The sequence below is a fragment of the Zerene cesonia genome, chromosome 28, assembly GCF_012273895.1.
Source record: "Zerene cesonia ecotype Mississippi chromosome 28, Zerene_cesonia_1.1, whole genome shotgun sequence".
NCBI classification, from domain to species: Eukaryota; Metazoa; Arthropoda; class Insecta; order Lepidoptera; family Pieridae; genus Zerene; species Zerene cesonia.
The window spans coordinates 5527563-5554197 of record NC_052129.1 but is presented as its reverse complement, the minus strand read 5'-3'; the positions used below and the strand labels follow the sequence as shown (position 1 = coordinate 5554197).

The following is a 26635-nucleotide window of genomic DNA, read 5'->3' as shown; positions in this document are numbered from 1 at the left end:
GGGGGCAAGATTGGTGAATAAAATTGTTGTTCGACAGGAAAACGTGTAAAACCACAGCGTGCGCTTGTTTGAGTTGTATAAACCATTTTAAAAGTAAAAACGAATTACATGGAATCACCTGGAAATTTAAAATTTATATTCGCGATATTGTTCTGGTTGCCATTCTGCAGAGTCAGATGGAAATATACGATACATTATGTGTAAAAACGATGAATTATTTTTTCCTATACTGCACACGGTAATGATAATATTTATTCATAACAAAAATCCTAACTGACTTCAAAGTGTCAGAACCAAGACCAAATTAAATCGGTTCACACAAAGTTCTGAGGTAACAAATACAAAAAAAATACAGTCGAACCGAGATCCTCCTCCTGTTAAAGTCCTTTGAAAAGCATTGTTTTTTTTTTAATTTCTTATTATTTTTTTTTTTATTCAAGTTTGTATTTAGTTTGTAAGCGTATTGGTTTCAATGGGGCTGACATAAACAATAGTTTAAAAGCCCGCTACATAAATATATATAAAAAAAAAGTAGTATGCCAGTTGGAACAGCAAACAAACCTTGGCGGTAACGTGGTCGTCCATGGTGAGCGGCTCCGACACACCGTACTGGTTCTCGGCGCGCACGCGGAACAGGTACTTGCGGTTCGGCTCCAGCCCCATCACGTTGTAGTGGCAGCTGCGCACGAACGAGGACGCCTTTGACCATACCTGCAGGACGAGTTTTAGTTTTGGTCAATTCTGTACTAATGGAGCTAAATACTTTTCTTTGAACGCGCTAATTTCAGAAACTTTGGGATACGTTAAAAATGTTGTCATCGTTGGATGAGAACGTGATTCCTGAGTAGTATAGGCCTTCTATGTACCTCGAACGAAGCCGGGTACGTACCGCTATATATACATAAAAGGAACAACAGAATGCATGGGAGACTGCCTCTTGGATTGACATTTTATTTTATTACAGTTTTTGTACCAAATTTTTATGGTTTAGCTCACAAAATTATTAGTGAACTCTCACCATGCATAACAGTATGTTTCATTAAAAATTAATGATAAAAAGGTGAATCTCTTGTATTAAGAATTCTGTTTCTATATAGATATAATGCCTATGTCCACTGTATAAGCTTAATTTCTATACGAATTTGACAAGACTTCACAATACGGTTAACGGTGAACTTTGGAAAGTCTTCGCCACACAAAGATTATCAACTTACACCAGTGTTGTCCAGCTTCTCAACGATGTAGTTGGTGATGGGTGAACCACCATCGTCCAGCGGTGGTTTCCATGACACAGTGCAGGTGTCGGGCGTGATGTCAGAGGCCTCCATTGGGCCGACTGGCGGCGATGGCCTGTCTACTACCAGGACCTGGGAATAACGTTATTGTTAGTCGAATAGATTAAAAATAAAATAGAACACAAATAATCGAATTATTTGTAAATACACAAATAAGAAAATATAAATTTTGCTATAAGACGTAAATGTCATTACTTGATATTTAAATATCAGACAGATCAAAATACAGTGTATATCAATTAACCTTTTTTTCGATAACATTGGATTATTTTTTTTGCAAACTCACCCTGCAAGTTCCACTATCAGATCCCTCGCTGTTCACCAGCTTCACAGTGTAAGATCCCGTGTCCGATCTCTTAGCGCTGGTGTTGATGAACACAGTGTCAATGTCGGATGTGATGAAACGGATGCGGTGGTCCGGGAACACTTCATCGGTGTTTACCATCCATGATACCTGGATAACATTTGAGTCGATAAATAACAATGTTGTGGATAAATGTGATAAATAATTTCGAATACAATAACCAATTTAATACGCCGCTTACATTTATTTTAAGTTTGATAGTTTTTTGAAATATTTAGTACATATTTATATCAATAACATGCAGAATGGATAAAACAATAAGCGGGTAATTATTTTAAATAACAGTTACCTTTGGCCTGGGGTTGCCAGTAAACGGCACAGTGATCTTGATCTCTTCCCCGGCGATGACGGTGATGTCTCTGAGGCTGAGGTCGCTGGTGATGCGCGGTGCGTTGGGCGGCGCGCAGGCCCTGATGGCGTCCGAGCTCGCGGAGTAGGGCCCTTGCCCCGCCGCGTTCACAGCTGACACGCGGAACTCGTATTCGTGGTTCTCGATCAAACCGGTCACTTTGTACGTCGTGTCTGGTATGTGCGCGTGCGACGCTTTCGTCCATTTGTCCTCGGTTATCAACCTCTTTTCGAGAATGTAGCCCGTGATAGGCGATCCGCCGTCGTGGCGGGGCTTCGTCCAAGTAACTGTGATTGAAGATTCCGTAGTCTCCACCGATCTCGGTGCCCCGGGTGCGCCCGGAGGGTCGAATGGATGCCTAGCCTTGATCGGTTCCAGCGTTTGTGCCGGTTCAGACTGTCCATACTGGTTTTCAGCCATGACGCGGAATTCGTAACTTCTGCCCACAGACAAGTTCTTCACGCGTAAGAACGGTGTCGTGACGTACCCGGAAACCTTTGTCCAGGTTGGAGTTCTAGCTTCGCGTTTCTCGACGACGTAGTTGGTGATTTCACCACCGCCATTGTCTTTTGGTGGATTCCAGTACAAGGTGAGCGCTTCACCTTCGAATTCATCCGCGCGCAGATTCTCTGGTTTTCCAGGTCTGTCGAGGACACGCACGTTGATAGTGGCCGTGTCGTATCCTGACGGGTTGCGTAGTTGTAAGCGGTACTGTCCACCGTCTGATCTTCTAGCGTCCTTGACGACGAGTGACGCCGATTCAGGCGTAAGCTTCTGGAATATTCTAGAATCTCCTTCAACATCCAGTAGATTGTCATCCGCGAACCACGATGCCGTAGGCTGTGGATAGCCAGTGTATGGCACGTGAATAGAGAAGTCTTCACCAGCACGAACTGTGATATCGCGTACACCACCAAGGTCCATGCAAGGTTTGTTCGGTTGTTCAGCGATAGTGATGTCCGAAGTTGGTTTGCTAGGTTCTGATTTACCAACATCATTAACTGCAATGACCCTGAACTGATATTCTTCACCTTCTTTGAGTTTAGGCACAGTGTGCACGAGGCTAGGAATAGGCTCAGTATTGACGTCCTTCCAATCCTTATCGCCTTTGGCTTTCTGTTGAATAATGTAGCCCTTAATCTTAGATCCACCATCAGATTTAGGTGGTCTCCAAGAGAGCGTAACTGAATCCTTCGTAACTCTGTCTGGTTTGGGCGCTTCGGGAGCGCTAGGTTTAAGTCTTTGTGTTTCAGCAACAATAGACTCTGTCGGTTTGCTGGGTTTGCCTGGACCTGCTTCATTAACAGCAATAACACGGAACTCATATCGGTTGCCTTCACGTAAGTCTTGAACTGTGTAGCACGTGTTAGGCGTGGGGTAGTTGTTAACCTTAATCCATTCACCTCCACGTTCTCTCTTTTCAACATAATAACCAGTGATTGGTTTTCCTCCAGTGTTTGTAGGTGGCTCCCATTCGAGAGAGCAGCTGTTTGCACTGTAGCCTGTGATTCTAGGTGTATCAGGCGCATCTGGTGGATCGTATGGTGATTTAGCAACGATAGGTTTGCTCTCTAATGGTTCAGAAATACCGTATAAGTTCTCAGCTCGTACTCTAAACACGTATTTCTTGCCTTCTGTTAAATTCTTAACGTTAAATGAGCATTTTGGACAGAATCCAGCAACTGTGCGCCAGTCGTTGACACCAAATTCAGCAACTTCGACAATGTAGCCAGTGATCTCGCTGCCACCATCGTCTGTGGGTGGATGCCATGTAAGGCTCATTGTGTCGTGTGTCACAGGTGTGCAAGACAACGGGCCCTTTGGTGGACCAGGTTTATCTACAACAATGACTTCAATATCAGCAGAATCTTTTCCATGTTCGTTAGATGCTGTGATCGTGTATTTGCCAGCATCGTCTCTTGTAGATTTCTCAATGCTAAGCTTAGTGATGTCAGCTGTGGTTTCTGACGTGAGTCTATGTGAAGGAACCAATGGAACAGATCCCTTCGTCCAGGAGATTGTCGGTGTGGGTGCACCGGCGATTGGAATGTTAATATTGATCGGTTCTCCCGCACGGACCTTAATCTTGCGTCCGATCAAGTGGTCTAAGCTCAATTTAGGCTTCTCCTTCATTGGCTTAGCAATGAACACGTTAGATTCATCTGAAGGTTGACCAGCTCCAGCTGCGTTAACAGCTGAAACTCTATATTCATATTGATGGCCTTCTTGTACTCTTTCATCTTTGTATTCACTGTTTCTGACTGGCTCTCTGTTTACCTTGATCCAGCGACCCGTAGCTTTGTCTCTCCTTTCAACATCATAGCCAATGATGTTGGATCCACCGTTTGAAATGGGCGATGACCATTTGATTTTAATGTGATCCTTGTCAGCGGAAACTAGCTCAGGTTTACCTGGCTTGCCGGGTACTGTGTATTGATTCTTCGCGACTACAGGTTTGTCAGTGACTAGCGGCTCTGAGCGACCCTGCAAGTTTTCAGCGAATACTCTGAATTCATATTTAGTGCCTTCTGCCAGGCGTGGTACAGTCGCGTGTGTATTGCGTGGGTTAACATATGTAACTGCTGGTACCCAGCCGCCTCCGTGGGTCAAATCTCTCTTTTCGATAACGTAAGCAGTAAGTTCACTGCCACCGTTATCCTTAGGTGGTTTCCATGACAACGTAACAGATTGTGCAGTGATTTCTTCGTATTCGAATGGAGGTTGAGGTGCGCCGGGTACGTCAAGTACAATCAGCTCAAAGCTGCCTTCATCTGCACCTGAATCGTTCTTCAGCGAAAGATGATATTTACCAGCATCTGACCTCTTGCAGTTCACAGTGTGAATGATAGTGTGATGGCCTACAGATGTAACTGTAGTCCTCTCGTTTGTAACCACTGGTTTGCCGTCGCAGGTCCATTTAACCTCAGGAATAGGTTCACCAATGAAGTCCACGTCCAAATGGAAAATAAGACCAGCCTTGATAGTGATCTCCTTAAGTGGCGTAAGAATCTTTGGTGCCACGAATCTATCTTTAGCTGTGACAATGTCTGAAGGCTCGCTGGGCTCAGACTGTCCTGCTTGGTTCACAGCGATCACTCTGAATTCGTAATCTTGTCCTTCAACCAAATCTGGTACAGTTGCCTTGTTTTTGCTAGGCGGCACGTGAGCAGCATTCACCCAGTAGGGGCTGCCCTTTTCTTTCTTTTGAATAATATAACCAGTGATAGGCGAGCCACCGTCAGATTTAGGCGGAGTCCATTCCAAGTCAACGTGGTTCTTGCTCCAGTCCGTAGCTTGAGGTTTGCCAGGAGCCGACGGCTCATCGAATTCGTTCTTCGCAACAATTGCACGGTCTAATTCCAAAGGTTCAGATTGTCCAATAGCATTCACAGCACTGACTCTGAACAAGTATTCTTTCTTGTGAATAAGCCTGGTCACTTGGTGTGATAGGAATGTGCTCATACCAGCATCTGACCAAGTTCCACGGGACAGATCCATCTTTTCAATAACGTAATGCAAGATTGGTGAACCACCGTCGTCAAGTGGCACCTTCCAGGATAGCGAGCATGAATCTTTTGTGACATCCGATACAACCAATGGTTTCTCTGGTCTGGATGGTTTGTCTAATACAATAACTTGGGCAGAGGCTGAGCAAACTCCTAAGTCGTTCTTAAGTGTCAATTTGTAAACGCCTCCGTCTGAACGCACGGAGAATGGAATGTCTAGAATAACCCTGTTGTGTAGAATTTGAATATCAATTCTGTCAGATGGCTGGACGGGTTTGCCGTTGATCTGCCATTCGACGGTCGGTTTAGGAGATGCTTCTATCGGTATCTCGTATTGAATTCTCTGTCCGGCTTTAACAGTCTTGTCTGCCAGCAGCATTTTGTCGAATGTCGGTGCACAGAATCTCGCTTTAGCGACTTGAGGTGTGGATGCGTCACTGGGCTCACCGTTACCGGCCTTGTTAACAGCAATGACTCTGAATTCATATTCCTCTCCTTCCTGCAATCCAGGTACTGTTGCCGTTGTTTTGTTTCCAGGTACAGTAGCGGCCACTTCCCACGGGCCGTATTTTTTTCTAGCTTCGATGACGTAGCCAGTAATAGGTGAACCACCGTCTTTCTTGGGCGGAACCCATTCGAGATCCATGTGATCCTTGTCCCAGTCTTTGACGACAGGCGTGCCAGGTTTGTCCGGTGTGCCGTAGGGATCTTTAGCGGTGATCGGCTCTTGGCCGACCAATGGCTGAGATTCTCCTTGTTTGTTGACGGCGCGGACGCGGAAATTGTAATCGTGACCTTCGATAAGATGATCGATGCGAATATGGCATCCTTGCACTTCACCGGCTGGGATCCAGCGCAAGTTTTCTTGGTCCATCTTTTCAACAACATAGTGCGTGATTTCGCAGCCACCGTCGTCCTTGGGTGGCCTCCATCTCAATGTGCAGCCAGACTTCGTAACGTCGTCCGCACGCAGCGGCCCTTCTGGCGGAGCGGGAACGTCCATGACGAGAATCTTGACGGTCGCCGAATCCGTACCATTGATATTCTTCGCTTTGAGTGTATAGGTTCCAGTGTCGGCGCGTTTCGCATCAACCACTCTGATCTTGGTGGAGTGATCGTCGTTGATGACCTTAACCCTGTCGCTGTTGAAGACGAGGTTGTCCTCGTGGAGCCACTCCTTTGTGGGCGTGGGCTCGCCGGCGACGGGCACGTCCAGCTCGAAGTTCTGGCCGACCTTGATCTTGATGTCGAACATGAAGTTCCTGTCGATCTTGGGCGGCAGGTTCTTGGGGCGCGCGAGGTGCGGCGCGGTGCCGTCGCTGGGCTCGCCCTTGCCGGCCTTGTTCACAGCGCGGACGCGGAATTCGTACGTGTTGCCTTCGATCAGGTCTGGTACTTTGCCAGTTGTAACGTCGCCCTCGATCTGCAAAGAGAATTTCATTATAAGAAACATAAATTTCATTACATTTGAAATCGGATATCATACCGGATTCGTTTATACGGAATCGTAACTAATTGTAAATTATGTTTAAGTTTATTTAAGAAAAACATTACAAAGTGTTAACTTAAACATACTAAATTCTTAGACATATGCATAAAGTGTACATAAAGTTCCATTAATATCGGATTGATGTAGCTATAAATAAATTAGGTTTACCTGAGCACACTCCTCCCAATCTGGGGCAAATCTGTCCTTTTTCTCAATCACATATCCAGTGATGGGCGCCCCTCCATCGCTGTCCGGTCTCGTCCACTCGAGCTCCACGAAGTCCCGGTCAAAGTCCCGGATACGGGGCGTACCCGGTTTGCCTGCCACGTCGAATGGATTCTTCGCTTCGGTTGCGTGGGGCGTGGTAAGTGGTTCGGATTTGCCTTGCCTGATGGATTTATATAACAGTTATTAATTGGTGCAAATAACTGATGCATTCCAAGAGAATCCCAAGTGTTTTTTTTTACAAATTTTTTAAGGTTTAAAATGTATCTCAGATAATAGTTACGTAACGTAAACTATTTGCTTTAAAGGATATCGGATGCATGCAAAATAAATAAATACGCTGTAAGATGTATCAAACTATAAGTTAAAATAATCATGATTAGTTTTAAGTATAAGAATAGGAGTTACAGATTGTAAAATGTTTGTTCAAGCTATTCATTATATTTTGAGGTGTAGGTCATCTACCTGTGTGCAACAACACACCATATTGCAATGAAGCAAAGACTTCTTATCGTCCTCTTAAAATTCTAAAAGCACCTTATTAAGGGAGACTTCCACCCACCTATTAACAGCGCGGACCCTGAACTTGTACTTGTGTCCGGGCTGCAACCCATCCACCGCCAGGCTGGTCACCGGTCCGTCCGTCTCCCCGGCGGTCACCCATCTACCGGTGGCTTCATCCATACGTTCCACCACGTACTTTTCGATTGGTTGACCACCGTCGTCCGAAGGTGGGTTCCAGGATAGCTTCGCGCCGTTTGCGTGCACGTCTGATACCTGATAAATAAAAAAAACAAAATTTTGAGCATAAAACAGTTGTAATCAACTGTGTGCTGCCGAATAACCTAATATCTCAAATAAAACAGTATTTCAAAATAATCTCACAATATGTATTCCCTCGATAAATATCCATTATATTTTGCGAAATTTATTGCCCTAATAATTTCGTTTCCCAATAGATTAGTAACAAGTATACTTATACAAATTATTCCATAATATAGATGGCCATACCTTAAGGGGTCCTCCCGGTGGGCTAGGCACGTCCAGCACGATGACCTCCACCTCAGCGACGTCTTTGCCATTGCTGTTCTCAGCGGTTACAGTGTACCGGCCGCTATCCGCCCGTCTCGCCGACTTGCAAGTGATCTTGGTGTTGTAGTCTGAGTGCTGCACTTTGACGTCACCGCCCGATTTGACTTCCTTCTTGCCGAGGAACCATTTCGTCTCGGGCATTGGCTCTCCGGACACCTTGGCGGGTTATTTGGATGATTAGTTATTAGTTGATTACGTTATAAATACGTTTTTATGTTTAGAGAGTATGTTTGTATACTCTGGTATGCCATGTGACGATTATACCTTGATAGATTTTAGTTTCACTTATTGTGCCGTAAGATTCTTCAAAAATGTTTTAAAACAATTTTATATGCAGATGTTTTATTTGATTTAAAAGCAATATAATCTAAAAATCCTATTAAATTGTAATAAGTGTAAAAAACCGGCAATGTCAAGAATATAAAAAAAATTGTATTAATAAATTTTGTGCTAATATAAAATATGAAAATATATCCTCACCTTAACATCGAACGCGAACTTCTGTCCAACCTTGATCTTAATATCAATAAGGTTGGTTCTGTCAATCTTGGGCGCCATGTTGCGCGGTTTGGCCACTATCGGGTGCGTGCTGTCGCTGGGCTCGCCCGGACCCGCCTTGTTCACTGCGCGTACGCTGCAATTGCCAATCAATGTGTGAATTAACAGTTGAATATGTTTTATTTCGTTCTAAAGCAGTAAATTAATATAACTTGTAAAAGAAAGATGAAGGACAACGGATCATTTGCAACAATGACTTAAAAGTAAAATAATAATAAAATGCATTAGAATGCAAAGTGACATAATCGAAAGTTTCAACAACTTTAGTAAACTAATATAAACTAGCTATTTATCTTAAAAATAAAATTGTGTTTTCATGTGTTAAAATTTACGAGTAAATTTTTAAATTAACACAATGAATAAAACGTCTTTTAATCCATTTGAAGGATCTAAAATCCTGCTTAAACTCACCGGAACTCGTAAGTCTGTCCCTCAATGAGATCCGGCACGGTACAGGTGGTCTTATCGGCTGGCACCTCCAACGCCTTCTCCCAGTTGCCGAACTTGTCCTTCTTCTCCACGATGTAACCCTCGATGGGGGCTCCGCCGTCTTCGCGGGGCGGCGACCACTTGAGGTCCACGTGGTCCTTGTCCCAGTCGGTGACGGAGGGCGTGCCTGGTGCACCTGGAGAGGAAAATATTTTTTGATATAAGATTCTGCCTGATTTGTTTTTATTTATGTTATACAAGCAAATTTCTAGAGATATAACTTCGCAATGATGATGACATGTGACATCTGCCAACTCGCACTTCGCCATATAATAATGATGATGATGATGATTACAATAACTTTGGAATTTGTTATATTTAAATTAAAATTATATTATTTGAATTAGATCTTTACCATATCAAATGATTAATGCTTGTCTCTTATTCATGTGGTTACGGAGCGATTCTATGATATTAGTTTTGTGACCGCAGACAGGCTGGAGAGTGATACAGGCTACAGGAAATATGTCAGCCATGATACTAAATCAAGTATAACATACACCTTATGTTAACAGAAGAGAAGAAAAAAAACAATTACTCACCAGGTTCATCGAACGGATTCTTAGCAACGATGCTGGTTTCGGACACGAGCGGTTCAGACTCTCCCTCCGAGTTGACGGCGGACACTCTGAACTTGTACTCCTTGCCCGGGGTAAGACCGGTCACGTCACATTCTGGAATTAATAATTATAATTAATTAATTATTGTAAATTTTTCTTACATATTGTAGTAAGGAAGTCTCTTACTCCCAAACTAGGTAAAAACGTGTATATCAGGAGGGCTAATTAAATTATCATTGAAATGATAAGAATTATAAAAAAAGAAAAACGGTGACGAATAAATTTGTTAACGCTTTATTAATATTATTTTGCAACTGCAATAAGGCACTATTTGTTTGAGAAGTATATTGCTTTCAAAAAAATTTATAAAGAACTAATTTCCATCAGAACTACTTTGTTATGCTATTTCGCTCACGAAGTGCTTAGCTTCCGAACTACATTGCTTCAGAACTAATTGTAAGTAGAAAGAAGCTACTTTGCTGCATAACTAATTTGTTTCAGAACCTCTTTACTTCAAAAACACTTTACATCCAAACTTGTTTGCTACGAGAATAATTTGCTTCGGAATTACTTCGCTATTGCAGCTCTTATTTCTACTTTAAATTGAAAGATTTAATATCATCTACTCACTAGGCTCATCAGATCTAGCACAGGGCACCCAGACGCCAGTCTCGGTGTCGAGTTTGTCGATCTGGTAGTACTCGATCGGCGCACCGCCGTCGTCCTTCGGCCGCTTCCACTTGAGTGTAGCGCCATCTTTGTGCACGTCCGATATCTGGAAATTAAAATAAAAAAAAATAGAAAAAAAAAACATCGAAATTGCTGTCATTTCTCAAGTAGATTCTAGAGGTTTTTGCGGGTTCAGTTAATATTGTGAATTTTTGTTTAAATATCAAATAATGGTTGATCCACCAACTTATTCTGCTCACAGAAGGAATGTTTTGTAACATTATTGATTACTTAAGACCTTTTACTAAATATCGTGAGAGCTAGAACTTCTATCGCATCTATACTAAGCTTACATGGTTGAATAGTTTGTTTGATTGGTTGAACGTGTTATTATCAGAAAACTGCTCTAGTTCGATTAAAAAATATATATATATTAGATAATCCATTTTTTCTAGGCAGGCTTACAAAAGACTGTGTAACATCAGCAATGGAAAAATGTTGCAAAATCGTAATTAAATTCTATGGACAATGCCTACAAATGTATCGTCTAAATATAATATTCCCGTGTCACAATTTTAGATACAGAATTTCTCCGAAACGGCTTGACCGATTTTTATGAAAAATAGTGTGCATATTGGGTACGTCTGAGAATCGGCCAACCCTTAATATATATGAGTAAGGCAGAACAGAGTTTGCCGCATCAGCTAGTATTGTTACAATAGTCCCCGCACGTCGCAGCTACATGGCACCGAACCCACCTGCAGCGGCCCCTCGGGGCTGGTGGGCTTGTCGGTGACCAGCACGTTGATCGTGACCGTGTCCTTGCCGCTGGAGTTGACCGCGCTGACGGTGTACTCGCCCGTGTCGTCGCGCCGCACCGGCCGCACCACCAGCTTCGTGGAGTACTCCGGCGAGTCGATCGTCACCGCCTTGGACGGCCGCAGCGGCATGTTCTGGTATCTGGGGGTGGGTACGAGTATTCTGTGAGTCCTATCCTTTTCTTATACTACTTGACAATACATATCCTGACGATGAGGATCCGGAATTAATTTAAGTTTCTTACAATTGAATGTTAAAGGTGAGTAAGAGTGGAGCCAGTGAATTTGAGTGTTTTTATACATATCTGTCACATGTTATTTTTTAAAATCCTATATACAAATACCTCATATACAAAAATATAACTCTGGTTAAATCATCAATATTGACATCGCGCTGATATTTCAAAACAACTCATCACCAGCGTCACGTCATCCATCACCAGTCCAACCCACCTCCATTCAACAGCCGGAGCCGGTTCACCAGACACCGCGGCCTCGAGCTTCAAGGTAGATCCAGCGGACAGCGTGACGTCACGCAGGTAGCGCCTGTCGATCTTGGGCGCGAGGAACCGAGGCTTGGCCACGAAGGTCTTGCTCGCGTCAGAGGGTTTACTCTGACCGGCCTTGTTGACGGCGATCACACGGAACTGGTACTCGTTGCCTTCGATCAGCCTGTGGAACATTTTGGGTTGGGTAAGGAAGCCTTTTCTTAGTGGAAAATGTTAGCACAATATGTGGCCAATTAGGTTTATAGAAAAGTATACCTGAAGTATACAATATCCAGGTGTTAAATAACTCATAACACTGTGAAATACTCTAAATAATAATTAATATATTTAAAATGCTGTTAAGTGATTTGTTTTTATTTAATAAGCCCACAGTACCAAATAAGGAAGGTTTTTGCACAGACAAATTTAAAGTCTTAAAAGAAACCTTAATTCCTTTTTTTAAATTGATAAACCATAGTCACTCCCACTTACCCGTTAACCGTAGCGCTGGGCGTGGGCGTGTGGGTTTCCACCGCCTTCTCCCACAGCGGGCTGTACTTGTCCTTCATCTCGATGATGTAACCAATAACTGGCGACCCTCCGTCCGATACTGGCGCCTCCCACTTGAGGTCCACGTGGTTGGCCGACCAGTCGTCCGGCACTGGGGTCGACGGGGCTTCTGGCACGGCTGTTGGAAACATTTATGTGGTTAATTTTGTGAGTTAATTACATATCAAGTACAGTGATTAAAAATGCACAATGATTATATAAGTATCAATAGGTAGTAGCAGTGAGAGAAGATATCACTGTTGTTCTATACCGTCTGTCCGTCATCATCCGTGTCAAATAAATCTAAATCTTAATATATAAAAATCCAGTGTCATGATGTATGTTCCCAATGAACTCTTCACCAACTCAACCGATTTTGACGAAATTTGGCATTGTATGTGTAATTTGTTCCAACTTAAGACAGGATAGTTTTTATTTCGATTAATTATCCCAATAATTTATAATCATATTTTTAATTATTATTCAGCCACAGCAAGGCGTGTCCGGGTATGCTAATGTATAAGACGCAAAGGCGACAGACTTCGGGCTGAAATTAGGCATGCAGGTAATCACTATGATGTAGGCATCCACTAAGAAAAGATTTTGATAAATGTTATCCATAAGATTATTTATTTTTACCACGCGGGCGAAGCTCACAAATCGCTAGATCGCTAAATCTCTATCCCTGATATAATAATAAAAGTTGAAATTTTAAGAACAACTAAAACTATGTATCAGATAGGGAATGAAAGTTATAACTATGTATAATGAATATCATAACTTAAAATATATACCTTCTAGGCAATAATCATCAAATTTCAAACGATTGTATCAAACAAGACATTTTACATATTTCACTTAATAACTCTTCAGCCATAATTATTATAAAGCTTGTACTCACTGAATGGATCCTTAGCGACGATGGGTCCAAAGGTCTCGAGGGGCTCCGACTCTCCCTCCTTGTTGACCGCCTTCACGCGGAACTTGTATTCGTGGCCGGGGATCAAACCGTCAACCTAAAGTGTTAATTATTTATTTAAACAAACGTTTCAATTGTAAATTTGAAGATTTTCTGTTGTAAAATAGATGTTTCGAGCATAACTTTTATTGCAAAAGAATTGTGTTAAAAATTCTATTATATATTTACTCTAATGGCATTTTGAGCTCTCAAAATCGTTAAAATATCTAAATATTTAATAAACAAACATTTGAAACACATTCAATCACTTTCCTATTTGTTAATACTCATAATTAATGGTTTTTCAACTATAACTACTAGACAGCTAAAATTATACTGTGCTCGAAGGATCATTTGTACCTTTAGTATCAAAACTGACTGACACATTGAACGAGACGAAAGTGAATCAAGTGAAACTTGCAGTCTCCTGTTGATTTAAACGATTGTAAGTCTCCAGTATTTCCTATAAAAAATCAGGGAAAGATGGACAGGAGAGGAGATACATAAAAGAAGTTTACCTCCATCTCAGGCACGTTTCCAATGGTTTTGCCCACTGGAAGCCAAGCGCCAGTCTCTGTGTCGTACTTCTCCACGAGGTAGGCCTCGATGGGCTCGCCACCGTCGTCTTTGGGCCTCTTCCACTTGAGGGTGCAGCCCTCTTTGTGGATATCTGATACTTCCAGCGGTCCCTCGGGTTTGTCGGGTTTGCCTGGAGGTAGTCAAGCCATTTAGTATAGTGAATACTATTAAGACGATGAAGAATTTTGTAAATAAATAGTGATTGGTGTTATAGCGTATCATTCAAATATCATAATCAGAATATAATATTATCACTGTTAATTAAACAAAATGTTCGTGTGTCAATACATAGTACAAAAGAGTCGCTTTCCGCCGTATGTGTCTCTATATGCTTAGATCGTTAAAATTACGCAACAGATTTTAATGGGGAGTTTTTTTTAATAGATCGAGTGATTCAAAGGAAGGTTTGTATGCATAAAAACTAAGAAAAAAAAGGGGGGAATAGGTTTTTCTCTGAATTCAACGCGTGGGAAGCCTCGGGCAAAATCCTACAATAAAAAGTCCTTCGTATAAAATTGAAGAAACCTCTGAAACTTACCAACAACAGTGATCTCGACTTCGGCGGTGTCCTGGCCGTACTTGTTGGTGGCTTGTATCTTGTAAGTGCCGGAGTCCTTCCGGCGCGGGCTCGAGTGCTGGTACTTGCTCATGTAGGGCACGTTCACCACTGAGTGCGAGGTGCGATACAGTTAATAAAAGACTTTATTTAAATATTTACAGAATATGAGGGTACTTGTTCACGTAGGTTATGTTTACAAATGAATAATGATATGATTATTTTTTAAGGTTTTTTTTCAGCTAATAGTTACGTTAATATGGTGATACAATATTTTTGATAATATTGTTACAGTGTGTTAATGTTTTTGTAAGATATCCGCGAAAGGGACTAGTTCACGACACTTGAAATTTTATTTGATTTATTAATCATTTTTTGGAGTGACCCATAATTTTTTTATTGGGGGAAAGAAACCCCATCGTAACGTAACGCGTTACGGCGCCAGTCTATCTGGTTTCCTTTTCTTAAACGCATACGGTAAGTTTCCCTATTTGCTTTTATTCTTTATTAAGTGTTTGTAACCTGCCAATATTGTGAGGCATAGTGATGAATGGAAGTGATATTCTTATAAACAAAAATATACATACACTTAAGCCCGTTGCCGCTGGTGACCATCTTGCCGTTGAGCGACCAGGCGACGTCCGGCGGCGGCTCGCCCGACACCTTCACGTCCAGCGATATCGGCTCGCCCTCGCGCACCTTGATCGCGCGCAGGCTGCGCCGGTCGATCTTCGGTGCCACTGGTTACAAACAGATTATTTTATTATATTTTTACAAAAAGGATAACGCCAATCGCTAGAAGACCCACGGTCAAAGGCGAAGATCTAATAATGTGTAGGGTAGAATTAGAAATACTCACATCTCCTAGGCTTGCAGGTGACAGACTTGCTAGCGTCACTAGGCTCTCCGGGGCCAGCTTCATTGACGGCTCTCACACGGAACTCGTATTCGGTGCCTTCGTCCAGGTTGCTCACTGTCGCTTTCTCGTTGTCGTTGGGACCCACCTGTGGGATTTGTTAAATTTTTAACTACTATAGATTCTAGGGACAAAAACTCTTTACCCTGCTATTGATTCAATATTATTTTCAATGTGAATAACATCACCACTGCATGAAACGGTGAAGGAAAATATCGCGAAGAAACCAGCATGAACGAGAATCAAAAAGTTTGACGACATGTGACATCTGCCAACCCGCACTTGGCCAACGTGGTGGTTTATGGCCTGAACCCTCATAGGAGGCCTGTGTCCCAGCAGTGGTATATATGGGCAGATTCAAGGTAGGATAAGATTTTTTATTCGATAAATAAAAATGTTTTTATTTACACCTCTAAAATTCTATTTATTAATATTTTTTTTATTTGCATTCGATTTGAATACCACTTTCTATTAATAATTCATAAAACAACCTCATTCAAAAGCTGTCTGTATTGTGTTTTTGTGTCGTATCGTATATTGTATTGTGTTATACCAACCTCACAGGCCTTCACCCACTTGGGTGATCCGACCTCCCTCTTCTCAATGATGTAACCAGTGATGGGAGCGCCGCCATCCTTGAGCGGCTTCTGCCACTTGAGGTCCACGTGGTCCTTGTCCCAGTCGACCACTTCTGGTGTTCCGGGCTTGCCGGGCTCGTCTGGAAATGGACGTTAAAGTTATGAGAAGAAGCTTCAATTTTGTTAGATATACTCTATATAATATTCTTATGTGACGAACGTAGTTAGTTAACTTTCAAAACCATATACGTACTGCTCTATTCATGCTTTTTGTGCCGTATCTGATAGATAAATCGATAAAAATGTCAAAACAAAAAAAAAACTCACCAAACGGATTCTTAGCAATGATCGAGTGTTCTCCCTCTAGTGGCTCGGAGACACCCTCATTGTTCACCGCAGACACCCTGAACTTGTACTCGTGTCCAGGCACCAGGTTTTCCACCTCAGCCTTGGGCTCTTTGGTCTTCATGGCCGGGAGCCATCTGCCGGTCTCTGTGTCCAGCTTCTCCACGAGGTAGTGGTCGATCGGTGCACCACCGTCGTCGAGCGGTGCGTTCCACTTGAGCGTGCAACCCTCTTTGTGCACGTCGGATATCTGGGGAGACAAACGAGTTATGAAACAATAAGTGTATTTTAAACTCAACTCGAAATTGACACAATAAAAAATAATGAAAGCATTTCCTCCGGGGAAGGGAAGATTGTCCAGGGGTTTAAATATATTTAATTTGGAAGTTTCTAACAAAGCGCACGTCATCCAATATTCTCACCTTCAAAGGTCCCTCAGGTTTAGCTGGCACATCCAGGACAATCACTTGTATAGTAGCTTCGTCCTTGCCACTGCTGTTCTCAGCCTTGAGCACATAGGTGCCGCTGTGCTTGCGGGACGCGACCACCACGGACAATTTAGTTCTGTAGTCTTCTACGTCTACTGTGAGGTCTTCTCGGGTGGAGAGACGCTCTTTGTTGTGGAACCTGATAGTTTTAAGGCAGAATACTTAGTATTAAAATAGAAATAATATTTTATTTATATTCCAAAGGAGCCTGGCTTCCACACTAGTTATAACTGTGCTCGGAAGTAAAAAAAGAAAAGAAAAATCTGTTTATATAAATACAGAAATATCAGAACTCAATTCATGTGATAATGGAATAGATATATACTCTCAGTACAGATGCAATGTTAATCATTAAAAATATCTCACCAGGTCTTGGTCGGTGGCGGTTCACCGCTGACCTTCACGTCGAGCCTGATGTTCTGTCCCGCTTTGAGAGTCAAGTCGCGCATGTTTGTGCGATCGATTTTCGGTGGAGCTGTGAATGAAAAAGTAAAGAATTAAAATAATTATTATTTCAATTTGGTTTCATTCTCCATACTTATTGTTTAGGCATGAAATAAATCTCAAACAAGTAAAAAAAGACTATATCTCTAGCATAAGGACGTAATATACCGAGCAATAAAAATGTATAATTAATTTACCTACGTATTTTTTCCTATTTGCTCTTTTTATTTTTATTGTCTTTTATTGTTATTTGTGATGTGCTTATGTGTGTGTCCAATCTCTTTTTTACTGTATTATATAAAATCAAATTTCATCTTCGTATAAATGTTTTGGTCCTTCGAGCAAGGAAAAAAAAACACTGCCTTAAAAATAAAGCAGGTTCAAAAGAGAACTCACCAAATCTATCCTTAGCAAGCAAGCTATCCGTGGGCGCGGAAGCCTTCCCGGGGCCAGCCTTGTTGATCGCCTTCACACGGAACTGGTATGTCTTGCCTTCGATTAGATCCGGTACACGAGCGTCTGTTTTGTTGCCGGGTACCTGGAAATCATATTGTTAAATTGATAACCAAGCTGTAAAAGGTTGTAAATTAAGATTGGATATTGAACCAGTATACGATAGTTGGAAGCTGTAGAATAAACGAAGAGCTATTCTTACAATTCATATAATCGATATCAATGACAAGAGACACTGTATTCATATTGTCAGCTCCGAAATCGAGTCTGAATGTTTAGGAAAATAAAAGTTATAGTATTCATTCCTTTTGAATATCGATTCTGTAGATTTTACGCAGAAAACATTAAATGTAAATTTATAGTTTATTGTGGTAGTCGAGCACGCTTCGGCACGAATTGGGCCAGCTCGCACCGGGGAAGTACCACACCCCCACAGAAGACCGGCATGAAATAGCATACTGCTGTGTTTCGTTCGGTGAGTGGGGGAGCCGGAGGCCCATTTTCCTTTCCTTACCCTTCCCATTCCTTTCCTTTATCCCTCTAATCAATCCTTTCCCAACCCCTTTCCAATTTGGAGTCGGCAATCCATTTGGAGAGACGTAAGGTCTGTCTATCGATCTTACGCCTCTCCAAATGTTCATATCAGTAGCGCTTACCATCAGGCGACCTACTAGCTCCATTGCCGACGGTGACATAAAAAAAAATGATGATGAACATAATGGATTATTTTTCATATCTATAAATTTTCCGTATGAAACGCAGAAACGATAGCCAACAGCAATACAACATTTGAAGGGGGAAAAGAATGGGAAGAAGATAAACATGAATAAGCACAAATAACTTGTCCGCTCACCTCAACAGCCTTCACCCACTTGCCGGTATCGCGGTCCTTCTTCTCGATGATGTACCCGGTGATGGGTGCGCCGCCATCGTTGGCCGGCTTCTCCCACTTGAGGTCCGCGTGGGTCGCGCTCCAGTCCTTTATGTCGGGCTTGCCCGGCGCGTCGGGTTCCCCTGTAGGGTGGACAGTAGGAGGGTCAATAAGGGCGAGACGTATGGCCAAATAGTATATGGACGTTTAGACAAAATATGGATAGCGTATCATACTGTAACGGAACACTACTTAGATTTAACATAGAGAAACAATAATCAGACGCCGAAACAGTCACTGAAATGCAATTTAGATATAGGTATAGGATATAGGATATAGATGTATGCAATAAAAAACTTACATTATCTAGCGTTTATTTATAGAAAAAACTTTTTATTAATAATCATAAGTTACCTCTATAGAATTCCAGAATGCCAGTTTAAACAAAAGAGAAACAAAGTTAGAAATATTTTCCAGTAAACAATTACGCCCCGTATTCATAGTAAACATTTGTTGGGTAACAAAATGATTGAACATGTTGCAGCAGAATTACTGGCACCGAGTGATGCTGAATTGATAATACATGTTAAGATTCGCGGATGAATTTTAACCAGCTCCCGTGGCCCCCTCACCCAAGTGGCTCAACGGAACACAGTGGGGTTTTGGTCGGTAAGAATCCGACATAACCCACGGCTCCATCCCCGGGGGCCGTGGGTATCTATGCAAGATTTCCCCACTATAAAAAAAAAAAACACATGTTAAGATGTCCTCGACAACATTAAGGCAAAGATTCCAGCAACAAAGTTGAACAACTACTATTTATCATGAATACCAGGCTTATATATACCTTAAAATAAATAAACTTTCACTCACCATACGGGTTCTTGGCGGTCGTAGCGGTCTCCGTGACCAGGGGTTCACTTTCACCCTCCGGGTTGACCGCCTTCACTCGGAACATGTAGTCCTTGCCCTCGTTGAGGCCGGTGACGTCGGCTTCCGGCACCTTGGTGGTGCACACCGGCACCCACCTTCCGGTTTCCGTGTCCATACGCTCGACCACGTAGCTCTCGATCGGTTCGCCACCATCGTCCTCTGGGGCTTCCCATTTCAGCTTGCAGCCATCTGCTTTCACATCGGACACCTGTGGGGTGGGGGGTGGTTTAGGGTATGAATGTAATTTCTCATTGCATTGGCTCACGGTTGGTCGTTATTAACAAGGACTAAACACTGATATTTTTTGATTTTTGAGTATTGTTAAGTTTAAGTTTAAACCGATGGCTCACAATAGCAGTGACTTAATAAAAAAAAAAATAATGGCATAAAACTCAAAAATTCTACTAACCTTCAAAGGTCCCTTCGGTTTAGCCGGCTTGCTGACCACCGTTACTTCAATCTCCACGCTGTCCACGCCGGAATCATTCTTCGCTGTAACCACATACTTTCCACCATCAGCTCTGGTGAGCTTCTGTAATATGAATGTGGTGTGGTAGTCCTGGTTCTCGATCTTGAGGCGCTCGTCAGCCTTCAGGACCTGGTCGTTGCGAGCCCATGTGATAGTTGGTTCTGGCTCTCCTTTCACGTCCGCTTCGAATTTAAGGGTCTGTCCCACTTTCACTTTACGTTTCTGCAGGTTCTTGCGGTCGATGTGCGGTGCCACTGTTTTTTGAAATGTTATTATAAATAAGTATTGATAATGAATATGATAGTTATCTAAATTTATAATATAAAGAGATAACATTTATGTGTTCGTATGTATGTTTGTCATGGTTTCACACAAAAACTTGTGCGAGCGCACGATACTCACAGAATCTAGGCTTGGCGATCACCGACTTGCTGGGCTCTGAAGGCTCTCCAGGGCCAGCCTTGTTGACCGCGATGACGCGGAACTGGTACTCGTGGCCCTCCTCCACGTCCGTCACGCGGCCCGTGGGGCGCTCGCCCGACGTGCGCAGGCAGTCCGACCACGTTCTGGAGATAATGTTCAATTGATATAGAAAGGATCGCCAAACGCTGGCAATGTGAACTAGGCTCTAGGTGTTTCATCTTTGTGGTCAAAGTCAGATACTTCAGACTTGATAGATTACTATATGTAGACATTCTTGTCCAAGTAACAGGCTATGCATTAATTTAAAAATTATTAATGATAAATCCCAATTTTTATCGACCATTTGGAGTGGTAGATCCCTCCCAGGGGCGTACCACTCCAAATTGTAAAATGGGACAAAATGACACTAATTTAGTAACAAATATAAAGGATTACAGTGAAATTGAGAACCTTCTTTTATTTTAAGGGCGGCTGTTTCAACAAACACAAAACAACTTTATGATTTTTTTATCTTGTTTTACATAGGATATCGATGTATTTCACATTGCGTTCGGTATACTCAAAATATTTGAAATCAGCACATGACTACATACCTGCCACCCTTCTCCCTCTTCTGTATGATATAGCCAGTGATGGGCGCTCCGCCATCGTCCTTGGGCGGCGACCACTCGAGGTCCACGAAGTCCTTATCCCAGTTTCGGGGCTCTGGTCTTCCGGGCTTTCCAGGTTCATCTGTAGTCATAAATTATGTTGAAATACGCATAAGAAAGTTTGTGCACTTTATAACAACATATAGCTTTTCACTATTACGTGTGTAAACATTACAACACCATGTATTTTATACTTATTAAACACATAGTCACCTTCGATGATTGATAAACTACACATTTCTAATTGAATGTATACCCTATCACGGACACACAAAAAACAATATCAAAGAGCCCTTACCGAATGGATTCTTAGCGATAATAGTCTTCTCCGTCTCCAGTTCCTCCGACTCTCCCTCCTTGTTGACCGCCTTCACGCGGAACTTGTAAGGTTTGCCCTCTTGCAGACCGGCCACGTTCGCCTTGCAGTCCTTGGCCGTGCCGCATGGGATCCATTGTCCTGGAATATTTATAGTTCAAAGTATATGAGAAGTGGTGGGAAGAGTGTCCAATAATAAACTATTAGAAACGGTTTATCCTGGATTGGAAAACAGGAAGAATTTGGTTATTTTTCACACATTACTACTTAAAAAAACATAAGAAAATATATATTTATACCTATATAATTAGCAACTATTTAAGGTAATTTGTGAAACGAACCAGTGAAAATTTAAAGAATTTAAAAGTATTTCTTCCAAAAATCGCCATAAACGAAGATAGCATACCAGTAAGAGGATCGAGTTTCTCAATCTCATAGTACTCGATCGGGGAACCGCCGTCGTCCTCCGGCTTCTGCCACGTCAGCGTGCAGCTGTTCTTCGTCACGTCAGACACCTCCAATGGACCCTTGGGCTTCGATGGTTTGCCTGGAGGAAGTATTTCATTATAAACATTTTGCACAAACCTTTTTTAGATATGGATGAAAGGTATGTTACTATATTATGCATTTATCTTGTAATCCTTATGTGAAAATCAGGTTTCTGAATTTTTGAGATATTTGTACAGGCAGGCAATTGTAGGTGGAGATTTTCTAAATCACGGAAGCATCTAGTTTACCCTTTTCCGCTGCAATAACACTAACCCCTAATTATCCATATAATTATTGACGACCTGCGGTATATTCTCATTAATGATAAATAGACAAAAGTTCATCTTGTCAAACTTACTCAGTCGTTGCAGAACTTTGCTTTGAAATGTTGAAGATTACAGAAACCAATATGTTTAACATTGATCATGTTAATTGCTACATAGTATTAAGCCAGGTCACATCCCGCATGTGTCCCTATTCCCTATGTCCCACGGATACACATAACGGATTTTTTATAGGGTTTTTTAATAGATAGAGTGATTCAAGAGGAAGGTTTATGTATAATAACATCTATTTAACTTCTAATAGGAATTTATTGCGTCCAAAACCGCGGGCTACAGCTAGTGCTATAACAACAAAACCAACTCACCAACAATAATGATCTCGACATCCGCCTCGTCCTCCCCCACTTCGTTCTTCGCCTTGATGGTGTACTTGCCACTGTTGGCGCGTTTGCTCTTCGTCATCAGGAACTTGGTGTTGTAGTCCACGTTAATGATCTCCAGGTTGTCCCTGCTGGCCAGCTCCTGGCCATTGAAGTGCCAGGTGACTGTGGCCGGCGGTTCGCCGAAGACCTTGATGTCGAGGGATACTGGGAGACCAGCTTTGACCGTGATCGGGTTGAGGTTTGTGCGGTCGATGCGGGGTTTCACTGTAATCGGATTTAGTCGTGGTAATTTTGGGATTATTTTATTTTTTTGAGGAGATGCGAGCGGCGGGATTCTAACCAGCGTCTTTCGCCAGAATTTCGTCATAGCTAAGGAAGCAGCTTCGAATCCTACCACATGGTAGATTTTTTTTATTCTTTATTATTTTTAAAGTAACGTTTATAGAATTTTGACAACAATCAAACAAAGTTACGAAATCTCATACTAGATTGTTTCATTATTATTGCCATATCTTGACTATGAGAATATGGAAATAAAAAAAAACAATTTTTTTTCATAGCTTGTTTATCTACTACGCAAATAAAAGTATACTTACAGAATCTCGGTTTAGCAGTGTGCCAGTTGGTATTCTCCGAGGGTTCAGACTGTCCAGCCTTGTTCACCGCCCTCACCCTGAACTGGTATTGGTTGCCCTCCTCCAGCTTGGGCACTGTGCCTTGGCAGACGTTGCCGTGGACCTCCGCCATCTTCAAATTTAGTCATCAATAAATAGATAATTCATCAATGCATTTGTCAGTAATTTTGACATTGTAGCTCACATCTAGTATCGATTACAATCCTAATCAATATCATTTACATAACTATAAATGTATCGGTTTATCAAAATACAGTGATAAAATATTAACATTTTGTAACTGTACACTGTAACATATATGATATTATTACACTTCAAATCAGGCTTGGCTACAATGATACACCTAAATTACAACAAAAGTTTAACCCATACCTTAACAAACTCTCCGCGGTCCCGGTCCATAGCTTCAATAATGTACCCGGTGATGGGTGCCCCATTGTCCCTGATGGGGGGTTCCCACTTGAGCTTGACGGACTTCTCGTCCCAGTCCACAATGTCTGGAAGACCTGGTGGAGCTGGCACATCGTATGGGTTCTTGGCGAGAATGCCGTGGTCTGTCTCCAGAGGTTCCGACTCGCCCTCCTCGTTCAGCGCCTTGACTCGGAACTGGTAGGTGTGACCCGGTTCTAGGCCTGGTAAGTGGAAATGTTACTATTAAATTTGTATTTTATATCAGAATTCGTCAAAAACATATTGAATATTAGAAAACAATTTCTTATGTCAAACTAGGAATGATTAGAAAGAAGTTTTGATAACTTTTGTGATAATTTTTTTAATAGTAAATTACAACAATTTCATTTAAATCTATGTACCCTACATATTTTTATGTAATAAATGAAAAAAATTATAAAGATGTTTATAAAACCTTTCTACATACCACAACAAACATATGTAATTTTCTCTACATACCACCCTGTCAAGGGGTTCGCAGGAAGTTTTTAAGATGTTAGGTTTATTTATTAACATAAGTGCCTAAGCGTGCTCGACTCCCAAGTACAGATCAAATCTTAGGTAATGTAATTTTAGTGTTCTTTTGTCCATCCCCAACTCACCAGTAACAGTAGCCTCGGTGACGTCAGGGTCGATGGTGCCGGCGGGTGACCACTTGCCGGTGATGGTGTCCATCTTCTCCACGATGTACGCACTGAGGGGCAAGCCACCGGTGTGCTTGGGCTTGCTCCAGGACAACTTGACGTGTTCTGCGTGTACGTCGGACACTTCGAGCGGGCCCTCGGGTTTGCCTGGCTTATCTGGGGAATAGTGCATTTTATTTTAGATTTACTGAGACGTTTTCCTATATATATGGTTAGAAAATTTGCGTGGGTCTCTTCTAAATTTAAATATCACAGCCTAGTCAAAAGTTCAGAACTGGTACATATTTTTTTTTCTTTTTATCTGCTATTTAGCTATCTGTTTATTAAAACAATATTCTAATATGGTCTCAGATTTTCATCCGTTAAAATGTTATTATTAGTATATATATTTTTAAGAGAAGTTTTAAGAGTTCTCTTTGATCATAGATTCTTAAGAGTCTAAGAAGGCTAATTACATATTTTAGGATATACAAAAGTATTCCAATTCAGTTTCAAATTTATGTTTAAAAGAAACTGTTAGATGGTATTTTCCAAAATTTTCGGAATGCAGTTATATTTAAGTTTCAACTGAAAAAATTATTTATCTATTCTCCTAATTAAGACATAGACATAGATACACAAAATCTACTTACCAAGCACAGTAATCTCAACAGTGGCCTCATCAACACCGGAGTCGTTTTCCGCTTTGAGCGTGTAAATGCCGGTGTTCTTCCAGGAGGACTCGAATATCTGCAGCTTCGTGTTGTAGTCCTCGTTCTCCAGCTTCACACCTGGACCGGTCTCGATGACCTGGAATGGCCAAGTTTTGGATGAGTCAAATTGTGGATTTCTTCATATATTATGTTATATGTGTGGACCCGGTTCGTCGTAATTATGAAATTTAGATGAGTAACTGTGAATGATTTGTAATTCCAATCCTTAATTATTGAATTTTTATTCTTTATCAAAGTGTAAACAGTCAGTAGGCAAAATTATTTGACTCTCATTATAATATAGCGATGAGATGCTACTTTTTTTAAGTTAAATTGCAACAGCACAAAATTATGAAAGATTTTATCGATTAGCTAATATTTTTACTATCTTCTGTGTTTTTCTATACAAATATATTTGATACATTAATTTGAGAGCAGTTCTATGCGATCCAACTAAGAATAGGATCGACTTAGCGCCATATTGTGACGCATTGCTCTCAGTTCAAACCAATTTATAATTTTAATTAAACAACAACGCTCATAATTTCGTGTCAAAATCGGACAAAATACCGTTATTGATACTCAATAAGGGTAATCTAAGTGTGTACTTTTTTTCAAATGACATTTGACGCGAAGGTCATTGATGTTCCCATTCTCAATTGGATCGCAAATCGTAACCGAAATAAAGTATATCACCTTCTTAGCGAAGGTCCAAGTCTTGGTCGGTGGGGGTTCACCCTTGATGTCGACGTCCAGTTTGATGGTGGTGCCCGCACGCACGCGGATGGCGACCATCTTGTCGCGGTTGATGTGTGGCTTCACTGCAAATGAGGTTTTATTTGAAATGTTTTTTTTTTTTTAATATATGAAGAAAATTCGGGGGAATACTACCTATTCATAAGAATACTCTTTTTTATGTTTTTTTCTGTCTGTTAGGTTTCCGGGCTAATATTATTTAACCCGGAAACCCAGTAACCGAGATTCAGTAGTTCTGTTTCTTTTTTTATTTTTTTTTGTTCCTATCAGAAACTGTCGGAATTCCGTAGTTTAAAAATGCTTTATTTAAGTGGCATTTATATTCACTACTATTCTTGTAGGTATAATTCTACCCAAAACATTTTTTCCATTTCTGTCCCCTATTACTGAGGTTTATATGAACAAACACACAAACTCACAGAATCTAGCCTTAGCCAAGTGCGGCTGTGTAGGCTCGCCAGGTTCTCCGGGGCCGGCCTTGTTGACCGCCCTCACGCGGAATTGGTAAGTGTTGCCCTCCTTCAGCTCCGGCACACGGGCTTTGCATTCTGGCGTCTGTGGGAGAAAGATTTTTTTTTAATAAAAAATAGCACTTAATGTGTGATAGTATTTACGCCGACCACCGATATTTAAGGCCTATTTCTTTCTCCTAGCCCTTCCCAGTCCATTCCTTCTTTCCAGTCATCAATCCTTTCCTTATCCCTTATCTCTTTAAAGCGGGCAGCGCATTCTATGCGTATGTTCATGGGCGGTGGTTATCGTTTACCATCATTGCGAATCACAAGCTCAGTTGCCCGCTATGACATAAAAAAAAAGACTTTACTCCATACCCAGTTCATAATAATAGAATCCACCAAAATAAACCTAATTCT

General features: G+C 41.6%; 1 protein-coding gene across 21 annotated transcripts in view; it reads right to left on the bottom strand.

Annotated features, from left to right (window-relative positions):
- Positions 1–26635, bottom strand: part of LOC119837610 (twitchin) — a 121098-nt gene that overhangs the window by 23477 nt on the left and 70986 nt on the right. For all 21 annotated transcript variants that reach the window (XM_038363264.1, XM_038363262.1, XM_038363266.1 and 18 more), the window contains 38 exons: positions 26183–26318; positions 25704–25828; positions 24948–25104; positions 24274–24471; positions 23594–23853; positions 23183–23333; positions 22569–22850; positions 21837–21977; positions 21413–21571; positions 21058–21196; positions 20444–20607; positions 19982–20295; positions 19513–19780; positions 18622–18782; positions 17712–17853; positions 17238–17346; positions 16806–17010; positions 16366–16633; positions 16018–16178; positions 15404–15548; positions 15132–15284; positions 14527–14655; positions 13928–14118; positions 13353–13467; positions 12395–12590; positions 11868–12086; positions 11355–11556; positions 10558–10702; positions 9910–10041; positions 9290–9503; positions 8801–8954; positions 8240–8476; positions 7791–8005; positions 7172–7391; positions 1949–6937; positions 1582–1749; positions 1215–1367; positions 562–711 (listed from right to left, as the gene is read on the bottom strand). In XM_038363264.1, coding sequence (XP_038219192.1) covers positions 562–711; positions 1215–1367; positions 1582–1749; positions 1949–6937; positions 7172–7391; positions 7791–8005; positions 8240–8476; positions 8801–8954; positions 9290–9503; positions 9910–10041; positions 10558–10702; positions 11355–11556; positions 11868–12086; positions 12395–12590; positions 13353–13467; positions 13928–14118; positions 14527–14655; positions 15132–15284; positions 15404–15548; positions 16018–16178; positions 16366–16633; positions 16806–17010; positions 17238–17346; positions 17712–17853; positions 18622–18782; positions 19513–19780; positions 19982–20295; positions 20444–20607; positions 21058–21196; positions 21413–21571; positions 21837–21977; positions 22569–22850; positions 23183–23333; positions 23594–23853; positions 24274–24471; positions 24948–25104; positions 25704–25828; positions 26183–26318 — 11667 coding nt within the window. The remainder of the gene's footprint in view (positions 1–561; positions 712–1214; positions 1368–1581; positions 1750–1948; positions 6938–7171; positions 7392–7790; positions 8006–8239; positions 8477–8800; positions 8955–9289; positions 9504–9909; positions 10042–10557; positions 10703–11354; positions 11557–11867; positions 12087–12394; positions 12591–13352; positions 13468–13927; positions 14119–14526; positions 14656–15131; positions 15285–15403; positions 15549–16017; positions 16179–16365; positions 16634–16805; positions 17011–17237; positions 17347–17711; positions 17854–18621; positions 18783–19512; positions 19781–19981; positions 20296–20443; positions 20608–21057; positions 21197–21412; positions 21572–21836; positions 21978–22568; positions 22851–23182; positions 23334–23593; positions 23854–24273; positions 24472–24947; positions 25105–25703; positions 25829–26182; positions 26319–26635) is intronic.